The 21,525-nt window shown below is 31.5% G+C and overlaps 3 protein-coding genes across 4 annotated transcripts; 2 read left to right on the top strand and 1 right to left on the bottom strand.

The window, feature by feature from the left end:
• Nucleotides 1–7,657: 7,657 nt before the first annotated feature.
• On the top strand, nt 7,658–9,483 carry LOC112416106 (elongation factor 1-alpha). 2 transcript variants are annotated; one of them, XM_024773813.2, is made up of 2 exons: nt 7,658–7,893; nt 8,323–9,483. In XM_024773813.2, exons 1-2 carry the CDS (start codon nt 7,721–7,723, stop codon nt 9,338–9,340), a joined length of 1,191 nt encoding a protein of 396 aa, XP_024629581.1. In that variant the 5' UTR covers nt 7,658–7,720; the 3' UTR covers nt 9,341–9,483. The 2 variants fall into 2 exon arrangements, with proteins under 2 accessions (XP_024629581.1, XP_024629582.1); XM_024773814.2 differs by having other exon boundaries at nt 7,892–7,973.
• Nucleotides 9,423–9,830, top strand: LOC11434018 (interactor of constitutive active ROPs 4). The gene has a single exon (XM_024772315.1). It carries the CDS (start codon nt 9,423–9,425, stop codon nt 9,828–9,830), a length of 408 nt encoding a protein of 135 aa, XP_024628083.1.
• Nucleotides 9,831–11,458: 1,628 nt separating this feature from the next.
• LOC11434991 (splicing factor YJU2) lies at nt 11,459–20,100 on the bottom strand. Its single transcript, XM_003626707.4, has 8 exons — nt 19,939–20,100; nt 19,540–19,763; nt 16,545–16,829; nt 16,249–16,314; nt 14,351–14,404; nt 14,130–14,237; nt 12,335–12,416; nt 11,459–11,840 (listed from the first exon to the last, which is right to left on the bottom strand). The coding sequence occupies exons 2-8, from the start codon at nt 19,735–19,737 to the stop codon at nt 11,662–11,664; spliced, it is 972 nt and encodes a 323-aa protein (XP_003626755.1). The 5' UTR covers nt 19,738–19,763; nt 19,939–20,100; the 3' UTR covers nt 11,459–11,661.
• Nucleotides 20,101–21,525: the final 1,425 nt, after the last annotated feature.

The following is a 21,525-nucleotide window of genomic DNA, read 5'->3' as shown; positions in this document are numbered from 1 at the left end:
AGTTGTTGTAGACTTAACAAAATTAATAAATAAGGATATGGAGGAGAATATATGCGTTAATTGATAAATCCCTTCCTAATAGTAAAATTTGTTGCTTGCTAATATATTTGAGGGATGTAATAAAACCTAAAAATAACAAAACCTAAAAAAAAAATAGGGTTAGTATTAGAAAGAAAAACATACTCAACAAAATTAATAAATAAGGATAATGAATGGTATATATGTGATATAAATAGTAGTAAAATTTGTTATTGAGAAGAAGATATGCGATATGTGATAATAGTAGTAAAATTTGTTGCTTGCTAATATATTTGAGGGATGTAACAAAACATAAAAATAACAAAACGTAACAAACCCTAAAAATAACAAAACCTAAAATAAAAATAGGGTTAGTATTAGAAGGAAAAACATACTCAACAAAATTAATAAATAAGGATAATGAATGGTATATATGTGATATAAATAGTAGTAAAATTTGTTATTGAGAATAAGATATGCGATATGTGATAATAGTAGTAAAATTTGTTGCTTGCTAATATATTTGAGGGATGTAACAAAACATAAAAATAACAAAACGTAACAAACCCTAAAAATAACAAAACGTAACAAACCCTAAAAATAACAAAACCTAAAAAAATTAGGGTTAGTATTAGGAGGGAAAACAGACTCAACGAAATTAATAAATAAGGATGTCACAAAATATAAAAATAATAAAACTTAACAAACCCTAAAAGTAACTAAAACCTAAAAAAATTAGGGTTAGTATTAGGAGGGAAAACAGACTCAACAAAATTAATAAATAACGATAAATTATTAACACATATAAAGTAAAATATTTTTAAGTAATTAGACTCGCATAAATCTGTACCCGTTATTAAATTAGTAAAATTATAAAATTTTCGTATTACTTAAATAAAATTCTTCTTGTCGTGAAATAAAATATAACCGGATTTTCTAATTAATGATTCTTGTAAAAAAAAAAAAAAAAGGTACAGAAACCATAGATATATACAAACACACAACATGATAGGAATGAAGTGAGGAGAAATATTAGGGGTTGCTGCATTTTAGAACAAATTTGTTAGGTTAAATTGGTGCGCTGCATTTTAGATGGAATTTGGTAGGTTAAATTGATGCTAACCTAATGCAGCATTTTAGAGGGAAATTATTAGGTTAAGTTGTTGCAGACCTAATAAAATTAATAAATAAGGATATGCAACAGCTGATAAATCTCTTTCTAGTAGTAAAATTTGTTGCTTGCTAATATATTTGAGGGATGTAACAAAACATAAAAATAACCAAACGTAACAAAACCTAAAAAAATTAAGGTTAGTATTAGGAGGGAAAACAGACTTAACAAAATTAATAAATAAGAATTTGTTAGGTTAAATTGGTGCGCTGTATTTTAGATGGAATTTGTTAGGTTAAATTGATGCTAACCTAATGCAGCATTTTAGAGGGAAATTATTAGGTTAAGTTGTTGCAGACCTAATAAAATTAATAAATAAGGATATGCGATAGCTGATAAATCTCTTTCTAGTAGTAAAATTTGTTGCTTGCTAATATATTTGAGGGATGTAACAAAAAATAAAAATAACAAAACGTAACAAAATCTAAAAAAATTAGGGTTAGTATTAGGAGGAAAACAGACTTAACAAAATTAATAAATAAGGATAAATAAATAAATAATTGGTATATAGGTGATAAATAATAGTAAAATTTGTTATGGATGAGAAGATGTGCGATAGGTGATAAATCCATTTTTAGTAGTAATATTTGTTACTTGCTAATATATTTGAGGCATGTAACAAAACATAAAAATAACAAAACGAAAATATAACAAAACCTAAAAAAAATTAGGGTTAGCATTATGAGGGAAACACACTCAACAAAATTAATAAATAAGGATAAATGAAGAAGAAGATATGATTTAGAGTTTAAGAGAATATAAGGGATTTAGGGTTTAGGATTTGAATGGTATATAGGTGATATAAATAGTAGTAAAATTTGTTATGGAGGAGAAAATATGCGATATGTGATAAATCCTTTCTAGTAGTAAAATTTGTTGCTTGCTAATATATTTGAGGGATGTAACAAAACATAAAAATAACAAAATGTAACAAAACCTAAAAATAACAAAACCTAAACAAAATTAGGGTTAGTATTAGGAGGGAAAACAGACTTAACAAAATTAATAAATAAGGATTTGTTAGGTTAAATTGGTGCGCTGCATTTTAGATGGAATTTGTTAGGTTAAATTGATGCTAACCTAATGCAGCATTTTAGAGGGAAATTATTAGGTTAAGTTGTTGCAGACCTAATAAAATTAATAAATAAGGATATGCGATAGCTGATAAATCTCTTTCTAGTAGTAAAATTTGTTGCTTGCTAATATATTTGAGGGATGTAACAAAACCTACAAAAATTAGGGTTAGTATTAGGAGGGAAAACAAACTCAACAAAATTAATAAATAAGGAAGATAAATAAATCCCTTTGGAGTAGCAAAATTTGTTGCTCGCTACTATATTTGAGGGAGGTTACAAAACACAAAAATAACAAAACGTAACAAACCCTAAAAAAAATTAGGGTTAAAATTAGGAGGGAAAACAGACTCTACAAAATTAATAAATAAATAAGATAAGATAAGATAAATAAATCCCTTTGGAGTAGCAAAATTTGTTGCTCGCTACTATATTTGAGGGAGGTTACAAAACACAAAAATAACAAAACGTAACAAACCCTAAAAAAGATTAGGGTTAAAATTAGGAGGGAAAACAGACTCTACAAAATTAATAAATAACTAGATTGTTAACCCGTGCTCCGCACGGGTATTAGGAGCAAAAATTGAATTATGAAAAGTAAAATGCAATGAATAATAGGTAGTCGAAGAAAAAAAAAGACAGGTGATAATCCATAATAGACAAAATAAAACACTTCATAAAATGTATAAAATCTGAAAATATTATAAATGAAAATTCGGTAATCCTAACAATAATCCGGTAAAAAAAAATGAAAATTTTAGTACATTGGCATGTAGTTTCATCACACATTGCGAAATACTTCCTCATATACGACGTTAGATGTCACATTGGTATCTTCACCATCTTCATTAGTGTTCAATATCTTTAGTCCTTCTCTTGATGTAACTCTTGAAACAACAACATACAACTGTCCATGAGAAAATACAGGTGTTGGTAGGTATTAAGAGGGAAAACAAACCCTAAAAATAACAAAACCTAAAAAAAAAAATTAGGGTTAGTATTAGGAGGTAAAACAGACTCAACAAAATTAATAAATAAGGATTACCAGTTATTGTTAATAATTGGTAATTAAAATAATTAAAATATTGCCAAAAAAATAGAAAACGAGAAAAATAGGAAAAATAGAAAGAAAAAAAAAAGATTATGATGAAATGAGGAAAACGACCACAGGGCACAAATTTAACAATATTTTGTTAAATTGGTTGGCTTAGGGTGACAATAGGTTTCAATAATTAGATAAATATTAAATTAAATAATAATTATGAAATTTCAAAATTAACCTCAGTTTTTTGGCTATAAAAAGTTGCTTCAGCAAACTAAAGACCTTTTATAAATAAGATAAAAGATTTGAGGAAAGTAACAAAAACTCCTACAAATTAGAGTTAATATTAACCAAACCTAAAAAATCCTTATTTATTAATTTTGTTGAGTCTGTTTTCCCTCCTAATACTAACCTTAATTTTGTTTAGGGTTTATTACGTTTTGTTATTTTTATGTTTTGTTACATCCTCAAATATATTAGCAAGCAACAAATTTTATTACTAGAAAGGGATTTATCAAATATTTTCTCCTCCGTAACAAATTTTACTACTATTTATATCACCTATATACCATTAAAACCCTAAACCCTAAATCCATTATATTCTCCTAAACCCTAAATCGTATCTTCTTCTTCCTTTATCCTTACTAGATTGTTAACTTGTGCTCCGCACGGGTTTTAGGAGCAAAAATTGAATTATGAAAAGTAAAATGCAATGAATAATAGGTAGTCGGAAAAAAAAAGACAGGTGATAATTCATAATAGACAAAATAAAACACTTCATAAAATGTATAAAATCTGAAAATATTATAAATGAAAATTCGGTAATCCTAACAATAATCCGGTAAAAGAAATATGAAAATTCTAGTACATTGGCATGTAGTTTCATCACACATTGCGAAATACTTCCTCATATACGGCGTTAGATGTCACATTGGTATCTTCACCATCTTCATCAGATATCAATATCTTTAGTTCTTCTCTTGATGTAACTCTTGATACAACTGTCCGTAAGAAAATTTAGGTGTTGGTAGGTATTAGGAGGGAAAACAAACCCTAAAAATAACAAACAGTAACAAACCCTAAAAATAACAAAACCTAAAAAAAAAATAGGGTTAGTATTAGGAGGGAAAACAAACCCAACAAAATTAATAAATAAGGATTTATTAATTTTGTTAAGCCTGCAGCGACTAAACCTAATATTTTCCCTCCTGATACTAACCCTAAATTTTTTAGGTTTTGTTATTTTTAGGTTTTGTTACATCCCTCAAAATATATTAACAAGCAACAAAATTTTCTACTAGGAAGGGATTTATCAGCTATCACATATCTTCTCCTCCATATCCTTATTTATTAATTTTGTTAAGTCTGCGGCAACTAAACCTAATATACCACGGTTATCTCAAAAAAAAAACCCTAAACCGTGGTAAATTACAAAGACAGCAGAAGAATATCATATATATTTTTTTTACAGAATATTCTTTTTTATTTTAAATGTTGTTGAATGCATATTAAGATAATTTTAATAATAATATTGTATACTTATTAAGTTTGTTTGTGATTTTTTTTTGTTAGACCCGTGGGACGCGGGTAAAAAGTCTAGCCTCTTATTACCACTGCAGTCACTAAACCAAATTATTTTCCCTCCTCTTTTTCGCTAATACTTATCCCAAAACCTTAACAATTTTTTTCTATTTTCGCTCCTAATTCTAACCCTGATTTTTTATATTTTGTTTCTTCCCTTATCTCTTATTAGTAAATCCTAATATTTTTCCTCCTAATACTAACCCTAATTGTTTTAGGTTTGGTTAATACTAACCCTAATTTGTAGGAGTTTTTCAAATATATTAGCAAACTACAAATTTTACTACTATTTATCAGCCATATACCAATTAAATCCTAAACCATAAATCACATATCTTCTCCTTCATATTTTCCTCCTCTAATCCTTTATTTTAAAAACTAATAGTAACCCTAATTTGTTAGGTTTGGCTAATAGTAACCCTAATTTGTAGGAGTTTTTGTTACTTTCCTCAAATGACACTATTGCAAGCTCTCTATTGTTGCTATAAATTGAAGAATGAGATGGTTACAATAGAGGTTTCATTGTCATTACATATTGAAGAATTGAATGAGAGTAATTGGCATGAGAAAATAAATTTATTGTTTACGTTGAATTGTTTTCTTATCTATGTAATGGATCATATTGCAATATATTAGTTTATCCATTGTTTATGACCCGGGTGGTAGCACGGGTAAATGTTCTAGTTAGGCTTAATATTAGCCAAACCTTAAAAAATTAGGGTTAGTATTAGGAGGGAAAAAATTAGGTTTAGTGACAACTAAGCGGTAATAAGCTTTATATATAAAAGATAAAGATTTGAAGGAAGTAACAAAAACTCCTACAAATTTGGGTTAATATATTAGCCAAACCTTAAATTAGGGTTAGTATTAGGAGAGAAAAAAAAATAGGTTTAGTGACAACTAAGCAGTAATAAGCCCTATAGATTAGGGTTAGTATTAACCAAACATAAAAAAATTAGGGTTAGTATTAGGAGGGAAAAAAATAGGTTTAGTGACAGATAAGCGGTAATAAGCTTTTATATATAAATAAAAGATTTGAGGAAAATAACAAAAACTCATACAAATTAAGGTTAGTATTAGCCAAACCTTAAAAAATTAGAGTTAGTATTAGGAGGAAAAAAATTAGGTTTTGTAACAGCTAAGCGGTAATAAGCTTATATATAAAAGATAAAAGATTTGAGGAAAGTAACAAAAACTCCTACAAATTAGGGTTAGTATATATTTGTCAAACCTTAAAAAATTAGGGTTAGTATTACGAGGGAAAAAATTAGGTTTAGTGACAGCTAGGCGGTAATAAGCTTTATATATAAAAGATATCAGAGAAATAATAACCATTAGATTTTTGAGGGAAACAATAACCATCAAATTACAATTAGGAGAGAAAAATTAGGGTTTAGTGTTTGCAGACACAATAAGCATTTAGAATAAGTGATATTTTTATTTTCTGATAAATCTCTTTTGTTAAAAAAATATGAACTGCTGCTCAATGTCACTAAAAATATTTTGAATCAAAATTATACAATCTGCTTTTATAGTTCTGTTTAAAATTATGATATTAAAAATATAAGTTGGGATTGTACTATAAAATTTTGCTGTTGTCTACTACATTTATAATGTCATGGGGACTGTATTAACACCACTTCAAATATAGTGTACAAGGAGATTTTTCAAAATGTGTGAACAACTATTGTATATCCTAAAATATTGTTTAAGTTCAATTCTTTTATTATCTATGTAATGGATCATATCATAATATATTAGTTTTTCCATTGTTTATGACCCGGACGGTAGCGTAGGTAAAAGTTATAGTGTGCATGTAACCTCAGTTTAAGTAGGTTATGTAAACTCAAGTTTAAACAGGTTATGTAAACCAAGTTTATATAAACCAACTTAAACTGAATTTAAGTTAACCTCAACGATGTAAATTAATGTTAACGCATGTGTGTTGCACCATCAAATAACCGTCGTTGTAAAGGGCGTAACATATCAACGTTGAACAACAAGATAAAAAATGAAACTCTAGCATCATTGAAAAAGAAGAAGAAACTCATTTACTTATATGCAATCAAGTATGGATGAAATATGTTTTGATCCACTCTTTAATCTTCTATAAATATTGATTGAACATCCATGATTGTCTGCGGATGAAAGAGGGTGAAGTTTTAAAGTGATAAATGAATGAAATTAAAGTTTTAAGAAAATTTATATAAAAGGGCAATTTTAGTAAACTTTTAAGTAAATTTGGATGAACAATAGAAAAATTCTATTACTTTTGGTAATGATTAAGTTTCATAATATAGAATAAATAGATTGTTTTTAACTATAGATATTTATTTCTCAAAAAAAAAATTTATAGATATTTTTTTTAGAGAACTATAAATATTTAAAAGTAGAATTATATGAAAATTTGTTTTGATTGACATTAAGATTAAATTAGTTTGTTCATTTAAAAAATATCAGGTTAATGGATTTTATTGAGTGAGTTTATTATAATTTGTTTTTAAGAAAAGAAAAAACACAAAGATATAAATTTGATGAGATGTCAAAAAATTTAGAAAATATAATATTATATTTTTGGTGGTTATTAAATTTATAATATAGAATGGATAAGTGTGAAATACCAAAAACATCTATCTTTATTTTTTTTTTTTAAATCTATCTATATAATTCAGGACGGAGGAAGTTGGGGTATAATTAGGCCACGTAAGCAGCAAAATAATGCACTCAATGACACAAGAGAAATATAAGTAGGACAACAAAGGGCAATTCCGTACGGTTTTGTTTTTTAATCCCTTTTCGACGGTAACCGAAGCTGCACCATAAAAATCCTGTTTAATGTCTATTCTTTCTTTAACCACTCTTCTACTCTACCGTAAAAAAAAAAAAACTACTCTTCTACTCTTCGGTAAAAAAAAACCTACTCTTCCGTACAAAAAAACTACTCTTCTTCTCTACCATCTTCATCTTCCTTGCGTGTGGTTACGATTTCATCGCAGCTTCCTTCAAAGGTGAATTTATTCCTTTGTTTTTATTTCATGTATTCTTGTCATCAATATCACCAATTCGTACGTTTTTCACACAATTCAGAGTACGCACGTTTGTTTGTGTTCGGTTTTTTCCTTTCGATTCGTTAGATATTTGTTTATGTTTTTAGTGTGTTGATCCTTTATGTTTTTGGGTTATTACTTCTTCCGTCCTAAGTAGCTTTTCCTATTATATTATGTGAAATGTTAATATGTGCCCAAGTCATGTTAAACATCTACAAGTAGAAATTATGCATCCGAAAATGTGCTAATTTTTTTGTCAAAGGTTGAAAATTATTATATTGAATAAAATATTTTCTATTTATGGAATTCTTAACATATACCATGTGAAATACTTAAGGACATCACAATCGATGATACTCACACACATACTATTATGTGTTGAATTTGCAGATTCATTCAAGTTGAAGGACTGATGAGTAGGGGAAAGTTTCCTATTAACATTCTGTTTATTGGTGGTCATGTCGACTCCGGGAAGTCAACGACGGCTGGTCATTTGATCTACAAGCTTGGAGGTATTGAAAAGGATGTCATCGAGAGATTTGAGAAAGAAGCTGCTGAGATAAACAGGCGTTCATTCAAGTATGCTTGGGTGCTTGACAAGCTCAAGGCCGAGCGTGAAAGAGGTATCACAATTGACATTTCTCTATGGAAGTTTGAGACAACCAACTTCCTCTGCACTCTCATTGATGCCCCCGGACACAGGGATTTCATTAAGAACATGATCACCGGAGCATCCGAAGCTGACTGTGCCGTTCTTATCATTGACTCTACACCTGGTGGTTTTGAAGCTGGTTTTTGTAAGAATGGTCAGACCAATGAACATGTTCAACTTGCCTACGCTCTTGGTGTTTCACAAATGATCTGCTGCTGTAACAAGATGGATGCCACTACACCCAAATACTCCAAGGATAGGTATGAACAAATTGTGAGTCAAATTTCACCCTTTTTGAGCGAGGTTGGCTATAACCCAGGTAAAATTCCTTTTATCCCTATCTCTGGTTACGAGGGAGATAACATCATTGAGCACTCTTCTAACCTTGACTGGTACACGGGTCCCACCCTTCTTGAAGCTCTTGACCAAATCAGAAGGCCTAAGAGGTTAATATTCAGGCCTCTCCGATTACCACTTCAAGATGTCTACAAGATTGGAGGAATTGGAATTGTGCCTGTGGGACGCGTTGAGTCTGGTATCTTGAAACCTGGAATGGTGCTGACTTTTGCCCCAACTGGGCTCCAAACTGAAGTGAAGTCTGTGGAGATGCACCATGAAGCTCTCACCCGGGCTCTTCCTGGTGACATTGTGGGATTTAATGTTACGAATGTGTCTGCTAAGGATCTCAGGCGAGGCTATGTTGCCTCACACTCCCAGCGTGGCCCAGCTATGGAGGCTGCTAGAATCAATCAGTAATGAAAATGATAACCTGAAGAATCAACTGAATGAAGCAGTTTCAAAAGTAAAAGCTGCTGAAACAAAGGAAGAAGGAATGACAATGGAGTTGAAGAAATTGAGTAAAGAATTGGAAGCTAGTAAAGGGAATGCAGAGAAGTTGAATGAGAAGTTGAAATCTGTGGAAGAAGAAAAGGCCGGGTTAGAATCAGAAATGAAGAAGCTAAGGGTGCAGACAGAACAATGGAGAAAAGCAGCAGATGCTGCAGCTGCAGTGCTTGCAGGAGGTTTTGATATGAGTGCTGCTGCTAGGGTTCCTGAAAGGTGTGGTTCAATGGATAAGCACTTTGGTGGTGGAACATTTGAGACACCTGGTGGAAGGTATCATGGATATGTAGGTTCTCCTGGTATGGTTGATGATCTGGATGATGGTTTTGGTAGTGGAAAAAAGAAGGGTTCTTCTGGTATTAGAATGTTTGGTGATTTATGGAAGAAGAAAGGCCAAAAGTGATTTCTGCACCTGCTTGAATTGACGGTGAGTTTGGCACAATCACGGTCACGTGATTCTGTCAAATGTAATACTCCCTCCGTCCCCATATGTAAGCACCCTTTATGTGAGATAAAAGGGTGCTTAGATATAGGGACGGAGGGAGTACTTTGGAGCCTCAACGAATTCACGTCACCGTAATTTTGTCGAACTCGCTGTAATTCCCAATGAGTAGTATTTTAACTATGGCCATGTTTAGGTGGTAGCAGAAGCTGTGAAAAAACAGTTGCTTATTGTTGTGCATGCTTCTTTTTGGTATCTTGTTTAGTTGTTTCTGTTGTATTATAATGGCCATTAAGAGTGTATTATTATGTTACTATTGCATGATCAGTGCAAGCTAGTGATGTGAACTTTTGAAAGATGGTTTATGTAATATTTTTCCCTTTTCCAACTGAGATGAAGGGTTCTTAAGCAAATTTTCTATCTTCATTCCTTTGGAGAAATATCTATAACAACATTTACATAAAACATTTACATAGTTTTTTGTTCACTTCAATATGTGTAGTATTGTGGGTGAGTCATATGTTATTCCTCCAGGTTGGATAGGATTGGTCTGATATTGGTGGTTGGATTGATCCAATTGCTAAGCCCATTAGATTAATCCAATGACTGACATTTAATTGGATTTGAGTTGTAAGGCTGTAGAGGATCTAGCCAATAGCTCTTTGAAATTACTTTATATTGATTGATGAAATTATGAATATAATAATACTCAGAAAGGTGAAAGTGGTAGATTCTTAAAGTAATAGCCTAACTTCTTATTTTGACTTGTCAAGTTTAAGATATGCTTCCTAATTCCAAGATGAATAAATCACATACCGATAACACCAAGATGAATAAATCAGGATTGTGATTATTACATCCACCTTTTATTTCTAAAGTCTTTTTAAAAATGGATTTGGCAAACATGTACAATATTGCACACGTTGAAACAACTAAAAGTAGAAATTTCTTTATTAAAAAGTAACAATTATTTATTAAAAAGTTAAATATTTAATATAAAATACATAAATTTCGATACAAATTTATTATTTTGAATTTCTTAACATGTGTAAACTTGTACAACTCCTTTTGTATAAGACCTTGTAGTTTTCTTGTTCTAGGGGCTTGGCCCCTTTAGTTCAGTTAACAATGATCACATACTACAATACAAGAATAAGTATTAAAGGTGAGTAAACTGAGTGATAAATTTTTGTGAAATCAATATTTGGATATACAAAATGTTGTATAATGCACTTTAAGTTCTAAATTCTTTAATTATTGTTATCTCTAGTATTTCTTTAAAAGCATATCCAGGCTTAAACTCAAAAACAATTAGAAACCGAACAATCTCACGGTCCATTAGTGGAGGAGAAACTGAAGTTAGGGGCACTGGCCCCGCATAAAAATTGTTGACATCTCAAGGATTCAAACTTGAGACCTAGACAAGAGTACACTCGTAAGTCCCAAGTCTACTCAATTTAATTCAGACTTTTCAACACTATTGATTACAACACTGAGATCTACAGTTTGAATCTCGAGCGATAACATCACAATAAAATTTCCAACAAAATTCAATAGAGGTTGAAGAACAAGACAGGAGTAACCCAACATTAAAAAACAAAAAGGGAAAACAAGAATTGAGTCAAATTCCTTTTCTTCATTTTCTCCATTAATCTTGAACAATATGACAACATGAAATTTGCAAAAACTTGAAAACTAAGAATCTATGTTCTGAATCACAATATACAATCCATTGGAAGCAACTGTTGAATACATAGTCATCCCAACTGTTTATGAAAACTATTCCTCGTCACTACTTCCATAGCTTTGACACAGAGATAGTAGTCCCCCAAGTAGTATTTGTTTTATTATCTTCCTCTTTTTTCTTTTGTTTGTCTTCTTCAGCACTTCTAACATTAGAGATCCCTGGTTTCTTAATAACAGCAATCGTCACCAAGGGATTAGACTTTCGACGACCGGCGGTCAATTTTTCTGCATAAATAACAGATGGCATAATGTGTTAGATTCTCATATTGTCGATGGTATCATAAAAACCCCCATCCACCAAAAATAGAAAGTTAGACTATTCTGGTAGAGTCCAATTAAAAATGAAACAGTGCAGATGTGAATGGTGGGCAAACAGATGGTTAATAAAAAAACAGATGGTTAATGTGGATACGTCTCTTTTGATTAAAACTAGAGTCAATGGCAAGTCAAACAGATGGTTAATGTGGATAAATTTCTTTGATTAATACTACTTCATTGTAAGTGTGCGACTCGGAATTTGAGATATTGAAGATGAACAATAGATATGCTATACAGCTGAAGATAGTCTCTCAAATTGATTTGCAGCCTCTCCTCAATGTTACTTCATTTACAATATAAAATACACTTGCAGTGATGATATGACTAATTACTGTGTGCATTAATAAAGTTTGATGTATCTAATTGCTTTGCTTAAAAACATGTTAAGAAATGGCATATACCTTGTTTGTCAGAATCATCCAAACTGGCTTTTGTCAAGGTGTCAGTTGCTTTTCGAGGAAGATCTTCGGAAATTTTTTGCCTCTGCAGGAAGATATAAACAAACAAAGTTTAAACAGTTATCATATGATTTCAACATCCTATGGAAATGAGAAATTAGGCATCTTTGTAATAAATGCTAATTTTTGTAAATCCAAAAGAACTTCAAGTTTCAAGAGTGCAGTTAATATAACTAAAACAAAATATAAACATCTTCCAAATGTAGTAAAGCATGTCATTCAAAAGTTCTGAACAAATAGTGAAATCAAATTTGCAGAGAATAATATCTGGTTCAGAAAAAGAAAGTCAAGAAACGACTTCCGGGATAGTTGACGAAAATGTTAGATCAGACTTAGTTCAAATGTCATAACAAAGGCTGAAGATTTAAGCTCCTGGATTATCCTGTCTAATATCCTCATAATCTCTTCCCTCATATCAGCATTGTTTTCTGAATCCAGAGGTGGTTTCACTGTATTATCCTGTCTAATATCCTCCCGCTGATCATAACAATTTTTCATTTGTTGCTTTAAGTTGGATCTACAACGATGAACAACAAAACAAATAGTTCACATAAATGAATGTCATCACAAAAAATTAGCAATACACAGCTGTATGATATGCAAATAAATACCCAAACTGTATATCTACATTCTCATCAACATATTTGTTGGTAAAAGCCAACTCGATACGTTGGAGGAAAGAGGTTGGTATCTTATCTGCAGACTTCTTGACAGCAACAACACAAAAAAAGACTAAAATTTCATGGTAAATTCAAACTTCATGGTATATCAACGGAAGTTTTAGTCTTTTTAAATTTAAATTCTACTTATTCCTTCTTCACCACTTTTTCTCTCTCAAACCGAAACCGACCATGACACTAAAACAATCATTGATGTACAGCTTCATAGTTCCCAGACGCGACGTAGATCACAACCCCAACAGAACTATCCGCCGCAACCCACGCATCATCGCTGAGTATGCCAATTCCGTTGGTGATTTTAGTGGAATAGCAAAGCGTATGGTCCACGAACTTCCTATCTGGGATAAATTTTTTCCTTTTGGTTCGAAGAAAAAATTCAGTTACGAAAATGGTGGACTTGGGTTCCATTACCTTGTTGGCAGCGAATACAGTAGTGAACTCTTCCTTTCGTTTATGTTTCTATTTTTTTTTTTTGTTAATAACTGTTTGTTTTTTATTACTCAAAATAAAAACTTGTTTGTTTTTCCTTTTTTCTATCGATCATCGCAAGTTTGGAATTGACTTGAATTTTTTTTTTTTTTTTTTTTTTAGTTTTTTGTGTGGTTGCTGTCAAGAAGTCTGGAGATAAGATTCCAACCGCTTTCCTCAAACGTATCGAGTTGGATTTTACCAGCAAATATGTTGATGAGAATGTAGATATACAGTTTGGGTATTTATTTGTATATCATACAGTTGTGTATTGTTAATTTGTTGTGATGACATTCATTTATGTGAACTGTTTGTTTTGTTGTTCATTGTTGTAGATCCAATTTAAAGCAACAAATGAAAAATTGTTATGATCTGCGGGAGGATATTAGACCGGATAATACAGAGAAACCACCTCTGGATTCAGAAATCAATGTTGATATGAGGGAAGAGATTTCAACAGTTGAGAATAAGAGGGTGGTATGAAAATTATTAGAAGCGAGGTTCTTAACAATTATACTGCAATAATTTATTAGGACGGCAAAGACAGTAAAGAAAATCTATTAGACAATTACTACTTGACATTTTGGTACCTTTGGATTATCATTGGATGTTTCACCATGTCCATTTGAAAACTGAAACAATTCCTCTTCGTCTTCAATATCTTCATCACGAATTCTGCTGATAGGAACTTCTGACTTCTGTTTAAGATAGTACAAAACAAACCATATAGATTAATTTCAAGAGAATAAACTGACGTTGGAAGTGGTTAAAATAAAAAGGGTAACTGGAAGTATAGGACAGAAATACTCACATTCGAGAAAATTGATTTTATCAGTGCTTCATCTTCTTCTTCAATTCTTTTCTCCTACGAACATAAAATAACAGAGCTTTACTCAAAATATCAAGAGGGGAATGGAAAAGTAAGAAATAAAGAATGCCATAGAAATAGAACTACATGCGCGATTTATGTCATAGCCCACAACTCGAATTTTTATTGTGGTTGTCTTAAACTGCTGAAGTTCAGGTTTATCAATTAAAAGGCATAAGTTAGAGTTTGCAACCTTAAGTTCCCATCAAGGGCCAAGTTTTCTCTTACAGAAGCTCAAAGGAGCCAAAGAATAGTTAGTTATAATTGTTAAAGTGGAGTGGTTGGATAGTTATAAGTCGTTTAACAAAGGATATATACTATAAATAGTAGGACTCTATGAAAGGGTAGAAGTGAGGTTTTGAGATTTGTTAATATTGAAAACAGAGCAAGGGCTCTGTTATGATAGAGAAAATACAAGAGGGACACCCTTGGAAGTTGGAAAGAGGCTTTTCATGTTTGCTCTCTGTTATTGATTCAGTTAAGAATGACGGAAGTGCTCTTTCTCTTCTATGTCCTCTCAGCTCTCACTCTCTCTAATCTCGAATTTAATTAAGTTTTGAATGTCAACATTGCATTACAAGATTATACCAAATGTTAAAAGAAATTCTCCAGCTCTAGTTAGAAGATTTTGATACTCTCCTGTTGATCATGTTCCCCGCCCATATTGACATTTAGCATATCAAGTGAGTAAGGTTTTGTTTGCGAGTTTGGAGGGGAGGGGTTTGGAAAAAAGGAAGGAGCAAGTGGAAGAAATTGAGGACATTCGGAGAGGAGGGCTTTGGGGGGGGGAGGGGTAATTTTTCTTCATGATACAAAACCCTCCTCATTTGGAGGAACTAAATAGTTGTATTGGAATTTGGAAGAGGGTTTATATGAATTCTTCAAATTTAATCTATCTATGATGTTATAGTATTCTTAATATTAAATATATATGAATCATAAGCATTGGTTTATCATTCTCTAAATAAATAATCTTTCAAAAAAATGCGAAAGATTTATCTATTTCCCTTTATATATTCCCAAAGCCCTTCCTTCCTGTCCCTTCCAAACTCCCAAACAAAGCCTAAGGCTTTGTTTGCGAGTTTGGAGGGGAAGGAAAGGAAAGGCTTGGAAAAATAGGAAGGAGTAAGTGGAAGAAATAGAGGACATTGGGAAGAGGGGCTTTGGAGGGCTTATTTTTCTTCAAAATATAAAACCCTCCTCATTTGGGGGAACTTAAAAATTGTATTGGAGGAGGGTTTTGGGGGGTTTAAGAGGGTTTATATGAATTCTTCAAATTTAATATATGTTGTTATAATATTTTTAAAATTAAACATATATTAATGATATGTATTAATTTATCACTCTCTAAAAAAATACTCTTTCAAAAAATGTGAAAGATTTCTCAATTTTCCTCTATAATTTTGTCCCCCCAAAGCCTTTCCTTCCCTTCCCCTCCAAACTCGCAAACAAAGCCTAAGAGGGGGAGGGGGAGGGGAGAGATGGGTAGTTCACTTGGTTGAGCTTACGGATTTAAGGAGGTAAAGTTCCAGGGTTCGAATTCTGGTAATGGAAGAAATATTAAACATCACAATTAACATACTATATGCCATTCAAGAAGAGAAAAAAAAAGTGAGTAGGTAAGAGGAGATAATCATAATTGTCGTGTCAATAGTTGAGTCTAGTCATCTAGTGTCCATGTGTTTGAATGTGCTTCATAGTAACAACTAAACTAGATGTCAAACAAATTTCAAAAAATTCAACTGATATTTATGCCTCTTTTGTAATGCGTAACAATCCCTTCCTTCAAACAGGAATCTTCTCACACAGAAAATACTATTATATAGCAAGCTTTATCATACCTTGTCCGCTGCTGTACGTTGCAACGCCACAAGCATTTCAGCAACACTGACAGTTGCATGCCTAGACTGGAAAACAAAAGAGATTCTCATCAGATATTAGTACAATGGACAGACTTCAGATATATGAACAGAGTTAATTATAATAAGAATAAATGATCCCAGAAAAAGCATGTCATATATTTTAGGCAGCACTATATTCTAAAATTATAATATAAAGATCCATAGAGAATCATTTATGCACAACTATCTAATCAAACATGTTGCAAGATGCATTAAAGATACAACAATGATTATACCTTCATTGACTTCATCTCATCCAGTGCAGCAAGGATGTCCATCTCTCTTTTGGAATCCAGGGTTCTATTCTCTAACGACTTCATTGCATCTCCCATTTCTTCGGCTTCCCTCTTCTTTTTCATTTCATCAGTTTCCTCATCCTCTGCACGCCAAGGTTCAAAATTTCTGGTAGCACCAGACTCAACAACATAATCTGAATTCTGCGGATCAGTCTTCATGGTAAGTTCAGCCGAACACCGGGTGCATTTGAAATAGAATCTGAAAATTTGAATTCCCAGATATGTCTGCACAAAAAATATCAAACAAGATAAACTCAAACTCAATATCATAATCAAAACCAAATCACATATAAAGCAACAAGAAACTCAGAAAATCATACTCCATCCATTATGCACAGGAGTAGTTAAGTAATAGTCAAAGGAGTAGTTAGGTGAGTTGAGTTGCAATAAATAAGGATATGATAATTGAAACAAGTAATTAAGTAATCTATAGATAATAATAAAGCAAACTTAGTATTTTGGCAAGTTTGCCATTTGTCATCTTCTAAGAATGCTTACTTCTTTTAAAATTGCTATAAGTAGTATGATTTCCTTAATTATCTTTTAATTGTTTTTTAATTTATTTTATTTGTTAATTAGAAATTTTTAATGGTATTTTTGAACTTTTCTTTCGATACAAACATAATCACACATGCGTGTTTTCAATGTTAACAACGTGTATTCCTTTGCAAAACCGCCCTCACCGCTTCTGTTCCTCTCCTCCCATCCCAATCCTCAATTCCCATCAATGCTAAAAGACATCGAGAAAAGGAATGGAATTGGAACTCTAAATTAAAAGGGGCTTTATGTATCCCCATTCTCTAGATAATCGTCAATTTATCTTCCTCTTCTTTCTCTTTCTCACTTTGTTGCATCTTCCTGTGTTTTCTTCAGCTGTTGCAATTAAAATTATTCAGGGGTGTCTCATTCCTTTAATTCGATAATTATTCAGGGGTGTTTTTCTAGCTTTTGTTTGTATTGTTGTACATTCTTACAGAAAAATATACAGCTACAACGTGATGCATGATTGAGGCCTGTTCTTCTACACCTTTTGTTATTCACTTTAATTTAAACTCTATTCTATTTTTGTTTTTCTATGTGGCTTTTCCTCTATTTTTCTCTTTTTTTGTCAACTCCAGGAAATCAAGAAAGATCCCTTTGTAACAAAGGTGTTGATATATTTCATCAAATGTATAAGTTTATGGTATGCAATTTTTGTCCTTTCGGGTTTTGCTTTTTTATTCGTAATTTATGTAAATTATATGTCTTATGTGAGTGTGTGATGATTTCAACTCCATCTTAATCTTCTTTTTGTTTATCTATGAATTATATGTCAAGTTCAATTTGATAAATTCATTTGTTTAGTTGAGAAATTGGTGTGGTATATATTTTAATTAGCTTATTTTGCTGGTTTTAGTTTTAAATAATGTTTGTAAGGTTCGATACTTATATATATTTGTTGGTTGATCACATATTAAAAATGTAATACTTCTAATTTTGTCATTTACTATAAATTTTATAAGCTTGGATTGATGGGTTTCTTAATCTATCTTTTTAGGTGGAATTCCCTGTTCTTTTGATATTGAGCATCTTACTGGACTTTGTAGCAATCTGTAACAAAAGGTATTTTCTTCAATGCTTTTGACTTATTTCTTTTAATGAAACCTTTTTATATTTTCTTCCTGTTAACGATTCTGTCACTATTGAGCAGGCTTTTCTTACTGTACTTTGGAAGGACTCATTCCTTCAATGTATGTGTTTTCCCCAATTCTTCTCTGCGTCCTTCACTTCTAATATTTTGTGATCCTCTGTTTTTTTATGGGTGTGCTAAGGTGTTGAGAAACTTTTTTTCTCTACTATGGTTGGATTAAACTACCGAAGTGTACTTTCTTGAATCACAATGGTTGCTTCATGCATGTATTTTAAATCTATTAGTTTATTTGTTTTGACTTATGTTGTTATATACTCTGCAGCTTTTTGTTCTTATTGGGTTTTATTTTAATGTGCAGCAGAGCCTTGCTTTATTTGTAATTCTAACTTATAACTTATGCCCCTCAGTTTTTTTCTTCATTTCAAAGCTGTTGTTTTATATTGTTTTGTTTTTATATTGTAATTTTTTATATAACTTAAAAAATTGCTTTTAAGGATTGATGTCTGGTATAAATGTGTATGTATTAATTTCATAACCTCAATCTCAACTGCTCAAGCTTGATTCCTCCAACTTTAACTAATCAAACTCTTCTTCTAAACCAATATCAATACTTTGTTGATCACACACTTACATAAATCTACAATCTTCTGCATTCTACATATCTGTTAATTTTAGTATATTCTTAAAACTTTACGTCAAAATTATAATGATTTTAGATATGTCTTATAAAATATCTTATTTTAAATTTCATTCAAAAAACAATTTTCCCCGTGCCCCGCACGGGTATACACGCTAGTACTTCATTGGTAATCTAGAATGGCAAATAATATGAGACAAACAAATAGTTTAAACGTGGCACTTAGTGCATGTTTGGTTTCACAGTAGGGAGAGCCAAAAGTGATTCGAATTTGATAACACTGATTTAGACATGTTTGAGTGATGTGACTGAAACTGATTTTGCCTCTAAAATTGATTCTAACTTGAAGCTAGGATGTGTAGCTTTTGAAAGCAAAAGTGATATTTACACTCAAGTTTATTGTTCAATTTACTTCTACATGACTATATCCAAACATAAATAACTTCACATTCAACCCACTTTAGATTAAAATCAATTCTACAAAATCAATTTAATCAAAATCAATTTCTAAACTACAGATGAAGTAAAATTGGAATCTAAACACAAATCACAAACAAACTTTACCAAGCTTCCCTAAATCCAATATCAAATAACACTGAAAAACAGATACAAAACACGAAAAATCAAAAATTGAACATGTTCAAAATTTTCTGAGAAAATAATTATACCTCCCCAATAACATCTTCTTTTCTGGAGTTGAACTTGGTTCCTTTATAAATGTAATTCCCGCAGGTATTGCATCGAATGCTCATCGGAAGCATCATACGAACATTGATTTGCAGATTCTCCGGCCTTCTTACCCGAGGAAGCTTAGCCGGATCGAAATCCGGTGGGTAATACTTGTTCAAAACCTTCCTTTCACCCATCTTTCTTCTACTTCAAATTCAAATTCCTTCACAAATTAATCAAAGACGTTGTTAATAAAGAAAGATTAATAGACACTAATTAACACAGGTGAATGGGTAATTAGAAAGATATCTCTTGCATAAATTGGTTTCATCGAATGGTTTCAATTAGGTTATGGAAGAGGAACTCGAAAAAGTGAGAGAGAGAGAGAGAGAGAGAACCTGGGGAAGGAGTTGAACGGAAGTGTTGAAAGCGGCGATTACAGTTGGCGATGGCAGCGATTGAACGGAGAAGCGGAGAGTCCGTTTGGGCGATTGGGGTTTGGGGACTTGGAGGAAAAGATTTTAGGAAAATTCTATGGTGAAGTTGTTAGAATGACTTTTTTGGTGAAGTCATTAGAATGACCAATCATAATGCATTTGTGTATTTAATGAATGTCACATCAAATTATAGTGTGTATTGTACATTTGTTCATATTGTGTACCACTATATTTTTACTTATCGCAAATGTGTCCTTGATTAAATCAAAATTAAACATTTTTGTTATTTTTTTTTATTCTTAAAACTTATGCATCTAAATTGGATACAACCAATTCATTCCATCTTCCCCATCGCACAAATTCCTTATAGCTTATCAAAATTCCAGATTTCTTCCTCCTATTCTCTCCAAAATTCTTTAGTAAAACTTATGCATCAAAACATCAAAATCAAATTGTTAATTGTAAAATTAAAAGAAAATCTGAAAAACTTCTTCATCTTCATCTTCCTTTAGGGTTCACTTATCATACCAATTCAAGACTTTGTTGAGCTTGTGGAAACACCCCTAAAACACAGTACGAGCATATGTACAATACAATGACAGATTAATTGTTTCTAATTTTGTCGTGATATTGTGTAACTCCAGAGGGTTGATTTGTTTGTGTTTCTCATATAATATCATATAACATATCTTTTTCATTGACACCAACGATGTAACAAATATAATATCATATAATATAAATTCTTATTTTTTAAATGACACCAAAAATATGGTATTCTTATAACAAAATTTGTTATACAATATAATTGAAAAAGAAAAAACAAAATATTTTCTTTATATATATACACCGTATATCTTTTATATTTTAAACATTTTTCCCTTAAAAGAAATATTTTAAACATTTTTTATTTATTATGTTAATTTGTAATAAATTCAAAGTTTTGTACTCGTGAGCTTAACTCAGTTGATATAGACAATGCATAATATATGCAAGGTCACGGGTTCGAATCCCGGACAGCACAAAAAAATAATAAATTCAAAGTTTTGTACAATATTTTGCCAAACAATTTTTAACTTAAAAATAACGTTAGAACTAAAAAAAATAAAGAAACCAAACAACTTTACCTTTTTTCTTAAAGAGCTTTATTTTATCTTTATTTTAAAGTAGCTTTAAGATCAAAAATAAGTCTAGCCAAACGGTGCCTAAGGCCGTTTTAAACGGTCAAATTGATTATACTTGTCGTCGTTCATATTCTAGCCACGTTTCAGTCACCGGAGGAGTGTAGTTTCTAAGGGGATAGTTCGTCCGATCGACTTACCTCTGAGAATCCGATCTGAGAAATTTCAGTTCCTATATCCTTATAGGTATACTAAGGTCGTTTTCAATGATCTGATTGATTGTACTTGCTTCCGTTCAGATTCTAGTCATGTTTCAGTCACCGGAGGAGTGTAGTTCATAAGTTGACTAGTTTCAGAGGGGATAGTTCGTCTGATTGACTTGACTCTGGGAATCTAGTCTGAGAAATTTTAGTTCCTATATCCTTATAGA

This window comes from Medicago truncatula, chromosome 8 (genome assembly GCF_003473485.1).
Source record: "Medicago truncatula cultivar Jemalong A17 chromosome 8, MtrunA17r5.0-ANR, whole genome shotgun sequence".
In the NCBI taxonomy this organism is placed as follows: Eukaryota; Viridiplantae; Streptophyta; class Magnoliopsida; order Fabales; family Fabaceae; genus Medicago; species Medicago truncatula.
This window is presented reverse-complemented; position numbering and strand designations above follow the sequence as displayed.